The sequence below is a fragment of the Prunus avium genome, chromosome 6 (assembly GCF_965620075.1).
Source record: "Prunus avium chromosome 6, drPruAviu1.hap1.1, whole genome shotgun sequence".
NCBI classification, from domain to species: Eukaryota; Viridiplantae; Streptophyta; class Magnoliopsida; order Rosales; family Rosaceae; genus Prunus; species Prunus avium.
Genome location: NC_142289.1, coordinates 27,004,388 through 27,018,419, shown reverse-complemented (window position 1 = coordinate 27,018,419; position 14,032 = coordinate 27,004,388). Strand labels below are relative to the sequence as shown.

Below are 14,032 nucleotides of genomic sequence, written 5' to 3'. Positions count from 1 at the left end.
TAAATAAATAAAACAAGAAAAAAGGAAATAACTCAAGCAAATAAGTTCCCAAGTTCAATTAGATTAATGGATTGATTCTAGCTAAAGTATGATTAAGCCATGGTGTTTGGTCCTAACCTTGTGTTCCTAATTCCCTAATTTGATCATTTGTTGTCTAACCTAAAATTAAGCATTAGGAACCCATTAAGCATAGAAGAACAATTTAAACAACCAAGCATGTATCTAATCCCTGTTGTCGAATGTCCATACATACTCTTCCTATTCATAGTTCAATTCGAATTAAAGCATGGTGTCTACTCTTAATTCAAACCAAGATAGCTAACATGCAAGCCTAAATGGTGATCAATCATTCAAACTAGCATATTAACTTATAAGCATAATGAATAAGAACAAAAACCATAATTGAAACTTGGAAACTAATTAAACTTGAATACTTAAGAAAGAATGTACATTACAAATAAAATTAAAGTAGAACTTGAAAACTTGAAGGAAAATTTAGTAAAATCATTTTGTTACAACAATTGACAACTTGAAAGGAAACTAAGAGAATTTGAGGGAGAGAAGGGAAGGGAGCTATAGAGAAGTGTTTGAGAGCTCCCTGATGAGCACAAAATTAATACAAGTTTTATCCTTAAATTTATATTTGTTAGTACTTTCTTTTGTATTATGTAAATCTATTAGAGTATTTGTATTGGCTATTTCCAATCTTTGTTTTTGTATTTAATGAGTGGTTGTTTGTAGATATTAAGTGTCTTCCACCAATGGCATGAGGAGGAGGAGGAATAAGCAATGTGTTGCAAAAAGAGAGGAAGAACTCAATTTGGATTTGATGACTTTGCCTTTTACAGCTCATGCTGTACAGTCCATTTGCAGGCCTGAAAAACGAATTCTCCCATGCTCAAATGAATAAATATCCTTCATGACACTTGTTCAATAAGATGTCGACTACTACATATCCAAAAATTGGAGCAATTGGATAAAAACTCAATCCATAGGCTGTCACACACCAAGACAGGTTCTAGAAGACAGCTTGCATATGCAGCTGGAATGAAAGGGACTTCATGCTTCTATAAATAGGCAGCAACTCAGGAGAGTGGTGTAGAGAAATTCAGGAGAAACACACGGCAAGAGAAAGAGAGAAAGAGTGAGGAAGAAAGAGAACAATGATGGAAAGGAAAGAACCAAGAGCTAATAACTCTTTTAAACTTGTTCTTCCTTTCCTAGTTCTCATTTAATTTATGTATATTAGTTTCTTTGTTTTGTTTTAAATATTAATTATGTCTATTTAAATTACCTAACTAAGGTTGGATGAAACACCATTATTAAATAAAGTTCTAGTTTTTATTATCAATTCTCAAATATTGTGGTATTCAATGATTATAATTTTCACTTCACATGATTAATAGATCAATCTTCTTTTCACCACTTCTATCATGTATTGTGACATATAACATGTATTTGTGGTAGTTAAGAGTTTGGATTAATCTATTAATTCACCCTTGGTTTTTATTTCTAATTTACAAATTTCTTTGATATTTTGTTATTCAAATGAACTTTTTCACATAGGATGCTTAGGAAACTTTGATCCTTTGTAGTTAAATAATTTTGTTTACATTTTATGCTTAGAATTTGTACTTATGAAGGGAAGGAAAATTTACTTATGATATAAATTACAAGCTTAATTGATAAATCTTGAGAAAGCAGTAGATTGATTTCTAGATTGCTACTCCATGGGAATTGAAAGATAAATAATTAGGATCTTATGGAATGATGGTGTGGATTCTAATACCTTAGTTATTTTTCTCATAAATGTAAATCTTAATTTTAGTTTATTGTCATTTCCATATTTGTTTTATGCTTTATTTAATTTTCTTTATGAACAAACAAATCACCATCTAAATCAACTAGGTTGGTAATGAAATTAACTTGGGTATAATTGGTTTTCTATCTTTACACGCAATCCCTTGGGTACGATCTAGCTCTTACACGCTTATGCTATATTCGATTCGTGCGCTTGCGAGTTTATAACTTTTAAAAGAAACCTCTTTTGAGGCACAACAAGTTTTTGGCGCCGTTGCCGGGGATTGCAACGGAAAACTAATCATATTTTGGTTAATTAAATTCTTCCACTAGTTATAATTTAGTTTTGTAATATATATAAAACTTTTTAAAAAGAAAAAAAAAACGAAATTATAAAATATAAAAAAAGAAAACAAATTTAGATTTTGTCAATTATCTTGTTTCTATTGTAATATGTATTAACCTTTTATAAAAAAAAATTTACAGAAAAAAAAAAAAAAAAAAAAAAAAATTGATTTTGTTAATTCTCTTGTTCATATTGTAATATCATTGTGTATTAATTTTTCATTTCTTTGTTTCAGTTATATCATTAAAGCTTCTTTTGGTGCAACTTTGGACTTGGAAGAAGTTTTATATTTTATTTTATTTTATTTTAAGAAAGTTCATTTCTTTTTCTTTATGTCAATTTGTGTGCTTATTGCTTGAACTTTATGTGCTTGTTTGTACAGGTATCAATAAAAAAAAGGAAAAGAAGACAACTCTAATCATAAGGAGGAGAAGTGTGGAGTAGTAGGAGAAGTCGCGACCTCCAAATGCATCCATGCTCGACCTAATCGCTTCAAGGGGATCATTCCAATCCTTTCTCTTTTCTTGTTTTGTTATTGTTATTATTATTATTTATTATTATTATTATTTTTTAAACAAATTTTTTTTTTTTTATTTAAAAAAGATTTTTCATATGAGCTGACTTTGGGTAACTTCAGTGAGTGTCTTCGTCAATACAGTGTCTAGGAGTTCTATAGGCGACACCTTCGGTGTTTAAGAAGTTTGGGTTTTAAGCGGGACCATTGTGACCCCTCCAACCTTCCCGGATCCCCTGGCTGTGTTTTCTGAGGCCCTTAACTGGTCATCCGTGAGTTGCTTGTATATTTGTGTGTTTTTAAAATAAGTTACTGAGTGTTTAAAAAAAAAAAAAAAAAAAAAAACAAATACTATAATTTTTGCTTATTTATTTGAGTGATTATTTTTTTTTTTTTTTTTTTTTTCGTGTTTGTATAGATTTTAGTTTTCTTTTTGTGTGTTTTGATTCATTTTGGTCTTTATTTATTTTTGCTTGAATTTTTATATATATATATATATATATATATATATATATATATTTTTTTTTATTCTGCAATGGATAAATACCAAAGGGATTGGCACGCATATTTTCCAGGTATTATCTTTCTATATCATTTACCCTCTTATTTCATACATTTGCTATGCTTTTATTTTGAAACATTAAATACAATGTTTGATTTAGGTTCAGGGGTAAGGTTTAGAAGTTTTGTTTTATTTTTATTTATTTATTTATTTATAAAGTAATTCCGAATTTCTTGTCTCTCTTTGCTTTTATTACTGTAATTCTTTCTTTCTTTTTACTTGTTTATGTATTTAATTTGTTGTTAAGTTTGGGAAGTAGATTGCTTCATGATTGCACACTTAGAAATTTGGCTCAAAAACTTATTCATTTCTAAACATGTGATTACATACACAAATGTGAAAATGCATACATAAATTTCTTAATCACATGTTTGTTTCCAGATTCTGAGCCACCTGAGGCATCATGCTAATTGCCTCTATTTGCTCTTACTTGTAGAACCTGCAAAAGTTCGACATGATCATTATTTCTCTTCTGCAGTGCTTCTACATTCTGGTTGGCACAGTAGAGCCGTTTCTGCAAATCCGCCACCAGAGCTTTCAAGGAGGCCACCTCCTCACTCAGTGCTGAACACTCCCGCGTCCTCGCCAGTAGGCGCAAGCCCAGATTTGTGGCCGAGACCGCTTGGAGCGCGGTAAAAGTGTGGGACTCATCCACTGCCACATTGTCAGACCTGTGTGCTATATGCCAATGATCTGCAGGTGTGAGCTTGCTGCCAATCATGCCTCCCAGCAGCACTGCTCTGTTCGGCCTTGCCTTAGCAAAGTTCGGTATTGCCTCAGCAAAGTTTGAGGCCGTGCCGTGATGATATGTAGAGTTTGGAAAGACAGGGTTTAGAGGAGCCCTTATCTGGGCATTCGAAGGTGCAAGGGACAATTCAAGGTTGAGATCATCAAGGTGAGCGCATGAGGATGCCATTGTTTTGTTTCTGAATTATTTGATGGTTTTTCTTGAGTTAGCAGGAAGAAATGAAGGGTACTCCAACACTTAACCAATGCACGGTTTAAATAGACATCTACTGATGAGGGAGCCGACATCTACTTCGGATCTCCAGATTGCTATCCAGCCGTTGCCCTTTTTTTCTCGGATCCCTACGCTTCACGAGGATTTTGCGGTCACATGCATTTAGAAGGGAGCATTTCTACTTTCACTTTACTTTTCTTTTTACCTCCGTGTTTTCTGGTGTTTTATGTTTTTGCCCGTTACTTTCATTTTTTTGGTGCTTTGTGTTTTGCTTTGTTTTATTTTAAGTTTGGGAAGTGTGTTTTCCCTTTCGGCTGTCATCTTTGTTTTGTTTGGGAAGTGTGCTACTCTTTCTTTTGCAACTTAATTTCTTTTATTTCTGAAAAAAAAAAAAAAAGAAGAGTGAAACAAAATGAAAATGAAAAAAATACAGGGGAAGGGCGAAACAAACAAGCACACTAATAATACATTAGAAATTATTTTTTCACAGTGCTTGGTGTCTCGACCATAGGAGCTTTGAGTTTGGCCCTCTGGATGTCCTCTCCAGAGTCTTCACGCACAGCCTCTTGGGGCTCATCACTTGAGCTCCCAAAGATCGCAATCTTCGCTTCAGCAAAACTTCTCTCGCGATCTGATTGCTTGCGTTTCCCTGGTCGGTCTAGGTCCTCCAGCTGCTTTCGCATGTCTCGAGAGTACAACTCTACCATCTTTGATAGGTTTTTATTCTCGTCCCGCAATACTTCTAGCTGGTGTCGATTCACCTCCACTATCCTTGACCTCTCCCTTTTCAAGCTTTTTATAACACTCTGACAATCTTCAACTATACTTCGCTCCGCCGCCAACTGACCTTTCAGCACCTCTACCTCATGGGACTTCGCAAGTAGGCGATGACCCAAGCTTGCGACACATGTTGTACTCTGCACGCTTAGTGCCAGGGCGTCGCTCACAACCCGATTGTCATCCCTTGTGCCCAGCACACGTATATCTTTAGGAGTCACTAGATTTCTCGCAACTCCAATAGCAACATCGTTGTCCAGGAGTATTGAGTCATTTACTGTTACAGGCCCCCGTGCGGAGGCAAAATAGGGCACCCATACTGGTGCCACTGCTTGGCCCCAAGTCTGAGTCGGTGGAGCTAAGTTAAGATCCAACGAAAATGGATAGGAAGAGGCCATTTTGATTTTTCACTCTCTTTTCTTCTTTCTTTTCTCTTTTGTGTGTTTAGGAGTTTGTGTTTTTCAATTTTTCTCTGCCTTTTATAGACTTAATTTTTTCTAAACCCTAGCCGCTGCGCTTCTGGGTTTCGCACGCCCCTACAGCTTAACTCCATCTGCCGCACCCGTCCCCCAATCCTCTTAATTGTATTTCTGCCTTTCAGCGCTTTCAAGAAATAAAACGTCGCCGCGCCTTCCTACGAAGCCAATAATTCTGGCTTGGGGGATGTGAAAGCGGCCTCTGTGCGCTGACACGTCCCTCACCTCTTTTGGCCCATGACCTATCAGTAAACGAGACATCCGGCCCCTCTTCTCTCTTTTCAGAAATCTCGTTCATTGCGCTTCTGACAACGCTTCTTTGTTTTCTTTAATTTTTAATAAAAATAAAAATAATAATTAATAATAATAATAATAAAAGAAGTGTTTGGGCTTTCGTTTGGGTTGGGTTTTCAATTGATTTGAACGTTCTCATGGGCTGGATTTCTGCGTGCGTAGAACTGTTGTTAGGGCTTACTGTTGTATTTGGTTTGGTTTTGTTCCGTTTGATTTTGTTTTGTTTTTGCAACTAAATTCTAGTTTTAATTCTTGTTTGTTCTTTTATTTAATTACTTTAAATCCCTTTCATTTCTTGTTATAACTTTGCTGATGCCTAAATTTTTCAACATTGAGGACAATGTTTATTTCTAAGTTTGGGAAGGGATAGCAAGTCTTATTTTCGTTTCACTTAATTTCTTGCTTTCTTTTAGTTTGTTTTCTTTTCAGTGTTGAGTCATTTTGTTTTCAAGTCACTTTCCGGACACATAAGATGAGATTATGATGAATGTTTACATGACTTGATTGAAAATGTCTATATAAAAAAAAAAAAAAAAAATTATTCACTGAATGGCATCGTTCTAGCATGATATGTTTGAAACACTCTATGCACTTGCCATTTGTTTCATAATTCTCCAGTTAAGGGACTTGCATGATCCAAAGAATTGTATCAAGCATGAATTAGACTTGTATAACCATATAATGTGAGCTTTAAGCCTTGTGCTTCATTTCATGAGTGTTATACACATATTCTTATTTTCTTATCATCCAAGTTGTTGTTTGATCTCATTATTCATTGACTTGGTTGAGCACTTAAAAAACATTCATTCTTGTACAATTTGATTACGTGACATTTGAGAAATGATATTAAGGCTCTCTTTGAACCGTTTGTGCCTTTCAAACTAACCGTATGCATGCTTAAGCATGATTTTCCATTGTAACCACTTTGAGCCTACATGTAAGCCTTTTCTTTCATTTAACCAATTATTAGTCTTAGCCTTAGCCTGAAAAACAAGAATTTACCTTTCTAAGGAACTCATGAGCTTTAGTTTGGATGTGTTTTTTATGCTAAGTTTGGGAAGAGATATTACATTTTTTAAAAAAAGAAAAAGAAAAAAAGAAAAAAAAAAGAACTTCACTCAAAGAGTGAAAGAAAAGAGAAAAGTTGTGGTTAAGTGACATTGGATTCAGATTTCGAGTTCAAGTTTCTTTATTGGCCTCAAAAATAAATTGATGGTTGTTCAAATAGAAGAAAGGAGTGTGAATCAAAATAAGTGAAGGTATAAGGCTTTGTGGTCTAAATGATCACGTAAAAAAATAAAATCTAAAGCGTAAGGATTCAAAGTCTTGTAATCAACTGTTATATGCTCTTACATTGTGAGTTCCTTGAACTTTGTTGTATCCATATCCTTCATTTCTTACTCACCTTACACCCTTAGCCCCATTACAACCCATGGTAAAGACCTAAATTGATCCTAAATGTCATGTGGTTCAATTGCACACATTTTTAACTTTTAAGTGTTTGGCATCCTTCTTGAGATCATAGTCATGCATATTTTCCATCCTTCTATTATGAGTTAAGTCCCTTATGGTTTAACTCTATTCTCATATTTATTATTAAGTGGTGCATTGTAACCCTCTTCCGAGTGATTCATTTGTGAGAGGACAACTTTGGTGAGATTTGAAGTTACATTTGTGCTTGGTATGATTTTTGAAGTTTTGTAAAAACTGAAATTGGAGAATGAGTTGAATTTGGCCATCACACTACTACACTTTAAGCATATTACGTTTTGAACTTTGCCACCTTGTAAATAATGTCTAAAACTGAGCTTTCATTGTTAAAACGTTTAAGTCATGTGCATGAGTCATTTCTCTTCAGAAAATGTGCGGAAAGATTGTTTTGAGTTTTTACTTTTGTTTTTATTTTTGAATTTGTTTTTCTTTTTCTGTTTCTTTTTTCTTTTTGTTGTTTTGCTTAAAAGACTAACACAATCTTTTAAGTTTTCTAAATACTTTGTTTTACAGAGTCAGTAAAACGTTTGTGGGTATCGTATCTGTTAAACCCTCAGGAGACACAACTCCTCCTACTAGGGATGCCTAGAGGTTTAAAGGCTTGTTGCATTTGCTCAATGCAATCGAGATCCCTGCGAAAGTGGCTTAGTTTTCTTTTCTACTTAGTTTTAATTTTCTTTTGCTCGAGGACTAGCAAAATATAGGTTTGGGGGTATTTGATGAGCACAAAATTAATACAAGTTTTATCCTTAAATTTATATTTGTTAGTACTTTCTTTTGTATTATGTAAATCTATTAGAGTATTTGTATTGGCTATTTCCAATCTTTGTTTTTGTATTTAATGAGTGGTTGTTTGTAGATATTAAGTGTCTTCCACCAATGGCATGAGGAGGAGGAGGAATAAGCAATGTGTTGCAAAAAGAGAGGAAGAACTCAATTTGGATTTGATGACTTTGCCTTTTACAGCTCATGCTGTACAGTCCATTTGCAGGCCTGAAAAACGAATTCTCCCATGCTCAAATGAATAAATATCCTTCATGACACTTGTTCAATAAGATGTCGACTACTACATATCCAAAAATTGGAGCAATTGGATAAAAACTCAATCCATAGGCTGTCACACACCAAGACAGGTTCTAGAAGACAGCTTGCATATGCAGCTGGAATGAAAGGGACTTCATGCTTCTATATAGACCTGGCAATATTGCACACGACCCGTTAACACGACACGAATTCGCACGAAATTATCAGTATTTGGGTTGAGCTTAATGGGTCGGGTTGAAAACGGGTGAACCCGTTAGCCACCCGTTAAGCTAACGGGTCGTGTTGGGTCGAAAACGGGTGAACCCGTTACACCCGTTAGGGAGGTTAATTTTGTAATTTTGCAAAATTTCTTTTATTTTCTTCTTTTTGTTTTTTCTCTTTTTTTTGGGTGAGTTCACCTTTTCCGCTTTAGCTTTCTCTTTCCGTGTCCTTTTCTTCTTTCCTTTTTTTCCTTTTCTTCTTCCTCTCCTTTTTTTCTTCTCTTCTTCTCTCCACTCAACAGACTCCTCCAGCTCTTCCTCTCCTTTTTTTCTTCTTCTCTTCTTCTATGCTTCTCTCCACTCAACAGACTCCATCAGCCCAGCCACTAGAGTCCACCAACGAGCCCAGCCACCAGAGTCAGCCAGGGAATAAGGAGGAGGTATCTGGGTCGAGTTCCACAGATTGAATTTTCTTTTTTCCTCAGTTTCTGTTGTTGTTGGGTTTTAATATATTTGTGAGAGAGATATATACTATTTTGGGGTGAGAAGATTGAAATGTAAAGGGAAAGAGGGAAGAAAGGTTAGGGTTGGGGTTTGGGGGAAAAATGACAGAGAAGGTGTTGGCTAGCTGGGTAGAGAAGCTGTGCTTTGATGTTTTTTTTTTTTTTTTTTTCTCGTTTATTCTTAACGGGTTAACGGGTCGTGTCGGATATTCGCGAATTGTAACGGGTCGTGTTTGGGTCTAGTATTTGTCACCCGTTAACTTAACGGGTCGTGTTCGTGTCAACCCGTTAAGAAAACGGGTTGACCCGTTAACGACCCGGAACCCGCTAAAACGACCCGTTTGCCAGCTCTACTTCTATAAATAGGCAGCAACTCAGGAGAGTGGTGTAGAGAAATTCAGGAGAAACACACGGCAAGAGAAAGAGAGAAAGAGTGAGGAAGAAAGAGAACAATGATGGAAAGGAAAGAACCAAGAGCTAATAACTCTTTTAAACTTGTTCTTCCTTTCCTAGTTCTCATGTAAATTATGTATTTTAGTTTCTTTGTTTTGTTTTAAATATTAATTATGTCTATTTAAATTACTTAACTAAGGTTGGATGAAACACCATTATTAAATAGAATTCTAGTTTTTATTTTCAATTCTCAAATATTGTGGTGTTCAATGATTATAATTTTCACTTCACATGATTAATAGATTAATCTTCTTTTCACCACTTCTATCATGTATTGTAACATATAACATGTATTTGTGGTAGTTAAGAGTTTGGATTAATCTATTAATTCACCCTTGGTTTTTATTTCTAATTTACAAATTTCTTTGATATTTTGTTATTCAAATGAACTTTTTCACATAGGATGCTTAGGAAACTTTGATCCTTTGTAGTTAAATAATTTTGTTTACATTTTATGCTTAGAATTTGTACTAAGGGAAGGAAAATTTACTTATGATATAAATTACAAGCTTAATTGATAAATCTTGAGAAAGCAGTAGATTGATTTCTAGATTGCTACTCCATGGGAATTGAAAGATAAATAATTAGGATCTTATGGAATGATGGTGTGGATTCTAATACCTTAGTTATTTTTCTCATAAATGTAAATCTTAATTTTAGTTTATTGTCATTTCCATATTTGTTTTATGCTTTATTTAATTTTCTTTATGAACAAACAAATCACCATTTAAATCAACTAGGTTGGTAATGAAATTAACTTGGGTATAATTGGTTTTCTATCTTTACACGCAATCCCTTTGGTACGATCTCGCTCTTACACGCTTATGCTATATTCGATTCGTGCGCTTGCGAGTTTATAACTTTTAAAAGAAACCTCTTTTGAGGCACAACACTCCCCCCTTGGGGTGTGATTTATGAAGCTTGAAGACTTCTCTATTTATAGGGCTAAGAGGGAGGAACATCATAATGAATTCCAACACCACCATTCCTCTTTTAATACAATCCATAACTCCCACTTCATCTTGTCTATGTTAGTGTGGTTGGAATCAATTCCATCCCATACTTCTTTTGTTGCACCTCAAGCTTTCTTCACATGGGATTGCTGGTTTCTTCTTTTAGCATGGAGGTCTGGCTCTTTATTTGCTGCCAACCCATGTGCTGCTAGTCTTTGTGGCTGGCTAATAAAGTTCTTTTGCTGTTGCACATGTGTTGCTGGAAAAACGAATTCTTCTGAACCAGGCTTGGTGTAGGAAGGCCTGAGGTTTCAATATGTATCCAATGGGGCTCAAATTTGGATATGTCATAAAAAACACCCATTGGAACAACCTTTATGAAGAATGTATTCCCATCTGAGCAGTAAAAGTGTAAGTTTTGGGCCTTACAAGTTGACTGCCGAAAATAGACTGGAATTGACTTCATTGCAGTCAGCTTGTGGGCTTGTTTTGGGCTTGATCTTCCCTCCTCCAAAATCTGGAAAAATCTGGATCTTGAAACTATTTGAATTATCTTTCCAAGCATATGCAGCCCAGCTCAAGGAAAAATCGGAAAGCCCTTCAAATGTGATATTTGGCCCAGTAACGCAGATGCTGCAGAATTTTACCTTAAGTTGCCAAAACTTGTATAACTTTCTCTAGAAAACTCGGAATCATGAACCGTAAAATTATCTAGAAACTAGACTTCCGTATCTTTCCAATGATGTATGGCTTGTTATCTGGTTCTTCTTGAGCAAGTACAGTCCAATTCATGAAGTTGACTGATCTGCAGACACCGATGAGCCAACTTGTCTCCAAAATGCATTTAATGAGTCTCAAGCTTATTACACTGAAACAAACACAAAACTTATTAAAAGCACAAGTTTAACTCAAAAACATAACCAAATCATAAGTTAGAAGGATACAAAATGACATGTAATTATGCATCGATCACCAACCTTGCAGCTTCATCGCTTTTCGGCACAACCCAGCAACCCAAGCACAACACCCCCTTCCCTACCCTCAAATTCTTCCATAGCTGAGAAGTCTTTTGCCTTCCCAAGGCAGGAACTGAAATTGGTAATTAAGCATAGACAAAGAGATCTAGGTGATGTGGGGGGCTGGATCTTGGCGAAGGGAGGAGATGTGTACGCTTGTGGTGAAGGAAGACGTATGAGAGATTTGGGCCGATGGAGAGAGAGATAGAGACGTACACACACATATATAAAGAGATAGAAAGTATATCAGGAGGAGGAGCAAGGCGTTGTGGGTGGTAGTTGAGGTAGACTTGGTGGTTTCAGCCGTTGGATTAACTCTTTAGATTTGGGAGGGGTTTGAAGGAAAACGTGGGTATTTTAAAGGGTATTTTAGGAATAATATGGTGGGTGGAAAGATAAGATTGTGTTTTTTTTCAAATTTACATAGTGGGTGGGGAAATAGGACAAGGGATGGAAATAGCAACATCCTACAAATTTAGCCTACAAAAGAATGTACATCGAACATCGATCATAGTATATATCAACTTCTAATCAAATAATTAACCAATTAAGACACATAATTAATGATCTTTTCTAAGCTAATTAACATCTTATATTTCCACTTGGTTGTAATTGGGTCTACATTTTTCTTCTTGTTGATTTATTTGATTACTTTAAGATGAGATGAGATGAATCCCAAATTGGGCTAAATAAGCCTGCCAATTAATTAATTAAGGTTACGTACAGGTACAAATACAAAGCATATATCCAGAATCTGCTATGAATAGGCGTGGATGTTTACTTTTAGCTTTAATAAAAGATCTTATTAATTAAGTAATCAATTAATTAGGTCAAGCCAAAATTGTCAAGGCGTGGAGATCGGGGTGGGAGGTGGCTTGAAAAATTTCTCACTCCAAATGGAAAATCTATCTTCCTTCCTGCTTCTAGATTATAAGGACGCTTTCTAGTCTTAGAGATAGATAATAAGGTAAAAGACCAGATAGCCATTACTTTCAATTGAAGTCCTATGCTTCTACGTTACATCTTATCTTCAAAGTCTCATTTTGAGCCGTGATTAATGTTCAATTATATATATCTCCTAAATATAATATATACGAAGCCAAGCCACCATTTACGACCAATAGCAAAGCAACACTTTAATTAATTAGTTGAAAACTAATCCAAATTATAACATTTTTAATACAATATATACCCAGCATAAAATTAAGATTGTCCGCATATATTTTCATACTACTCTACTTCTCTTTGTGTCTGTATACAACTCCAAGTCTCCCTATGCATGAGCGCTATGCCGCTTTGCCACGTCCCATAGCTGAGTCTAAGCCTCTCTCTCATTGAGGGATTCTCAAATAATTTTATTTGAGGAGCACCCTTTACCTTTAGGATATCTTACGATTTTTTTTTTCAACGATCCAAATTGTCTATTTTTCAAGTCCTCGTTCATAAATCATCCTTGTAAAAAATCATTAAGGCATCTAATTGAGACCAACAAAATCAATGAACACGGTGCTTTAAGAAAGTACTTAAATTTCAATAATTTAATTGAATGATCAAATAATATCAAATTCAAATGATTTTTATAATTTATTTAAGGGATTTTATATGTATATATATATATCCAAATCCAAATCAGATGCAGAAATCATTCTTGAATTGAGCAAACTTATAATTAAGTCAAACTTATAATTAAGTCTTGAAGTTTGGCTGTTTGGTAGTGGCATACAATTCAACCCTTACAATTCTAATTGACTTTCCAAAGGGTGTACTAGTAATTCCAACACCAACCTCCGCCCTATATATATACATTCAAGCACCACCACTTCTCCACCACCTCCATAGACGACATTAATTGTTAACTATTTGCCTGCAGAGATCATAGACAGAAATATATTACAAATCATCACAAAATGGAGAAAGTGCTTGTGGGCAAAGTGCTTCTGACGATGATGATTGTCTGTGTGGTGGGCAGCGCTTCTGCGCAAAGTGCTTCTAATGTGAGAGCAACGTACAACCTGTACAATCCTCAGAATATCAACTGGGACTTGCGTACTGCGAGCGTCTACTGCGCAACATGGGATGCTGATCAGCCATTGTCATGGCGCAGCAAATATGGATGGACTGCCTTCTGTGGACCCGTTGGCCCTACCGGACAAGATTCTTGTGGGAAGTGCTTACTGGTAATTTATCATTAGTACTAATTAGTTTTGTTGATCATCTTCTAATTATCTTTCAGTAAACATAATTAGTGCATACATTAATTTCTGCAATTTATATTTAGTTAATCGAGGTATATTTATATATGTAAAATTGATATTATATGCAGGTGACAAACACGGGCACAGGAGCTCAAGTGACAGTAAGGATTGTGGATCAGTGCAGCAATGGAGGGTTAGATTTGGACGTGAATGTGTTTAACCAGATAGACACTGATGGAAAAGGCAATGCCCAAGGCCACCTTATTGTCAACTACAACTTTGTTGACTGTGGCGACTAAACCTTAAAACAATAAATAAGTTTCAATGTTGTAGATGAAATAAGTTCAAAGTGGGATCACTTCTTGGATTATAACAAGAAGTACTATCATTGTTGACTGTAAACTTGAAGCTTCTGGAATAAATGATCATATGCATTATTGAGAATTA

The 14,032-nt window shown here is 35.3% G+C and overlaps 1 protein-coding gene across 1 annotated transcript; it reads left to right on the top strand.

Annotated features, from left to right (window-relative positions):
- The first annotated feature begins 13,210 nt into the window (after window positions 1-13,210).
- LOC110745744 (pathogenesis-related protein PR-4) lies at window positions 13,211-14,032 on the top strand. The gene is made up of 2 exons (XM_088254216.1): window positions 13,211-13,567; window positions 13,714-14,032. Exons 1-2 carry the CDS (start codon window positions 13,298-13,300, stop codon window positions 13,882-13,884), a joined length of 441 nt encoding a protein of 146 aa, XP_088110342.1. The 5' UTR covers window positions 13,211-13,297; the 3' UTR covers window positions 13,885-14,032.

Coding starts and splice junctions, on each gene's coding strand:
- LOC110745744 (XM_088254216.1), top strand. CDS start 13,298: ATGGAGAAAGTGCTTGTGGGCAAAGTGCTTCTGACGATGATGATTGTC. Junction 13,568..13,713: donor CTTGTGGGAAGTGCTTACTG/GTAATTTATCAT, acceptor TATTATATGCAG/GTGACAAACACGGGCACAGG.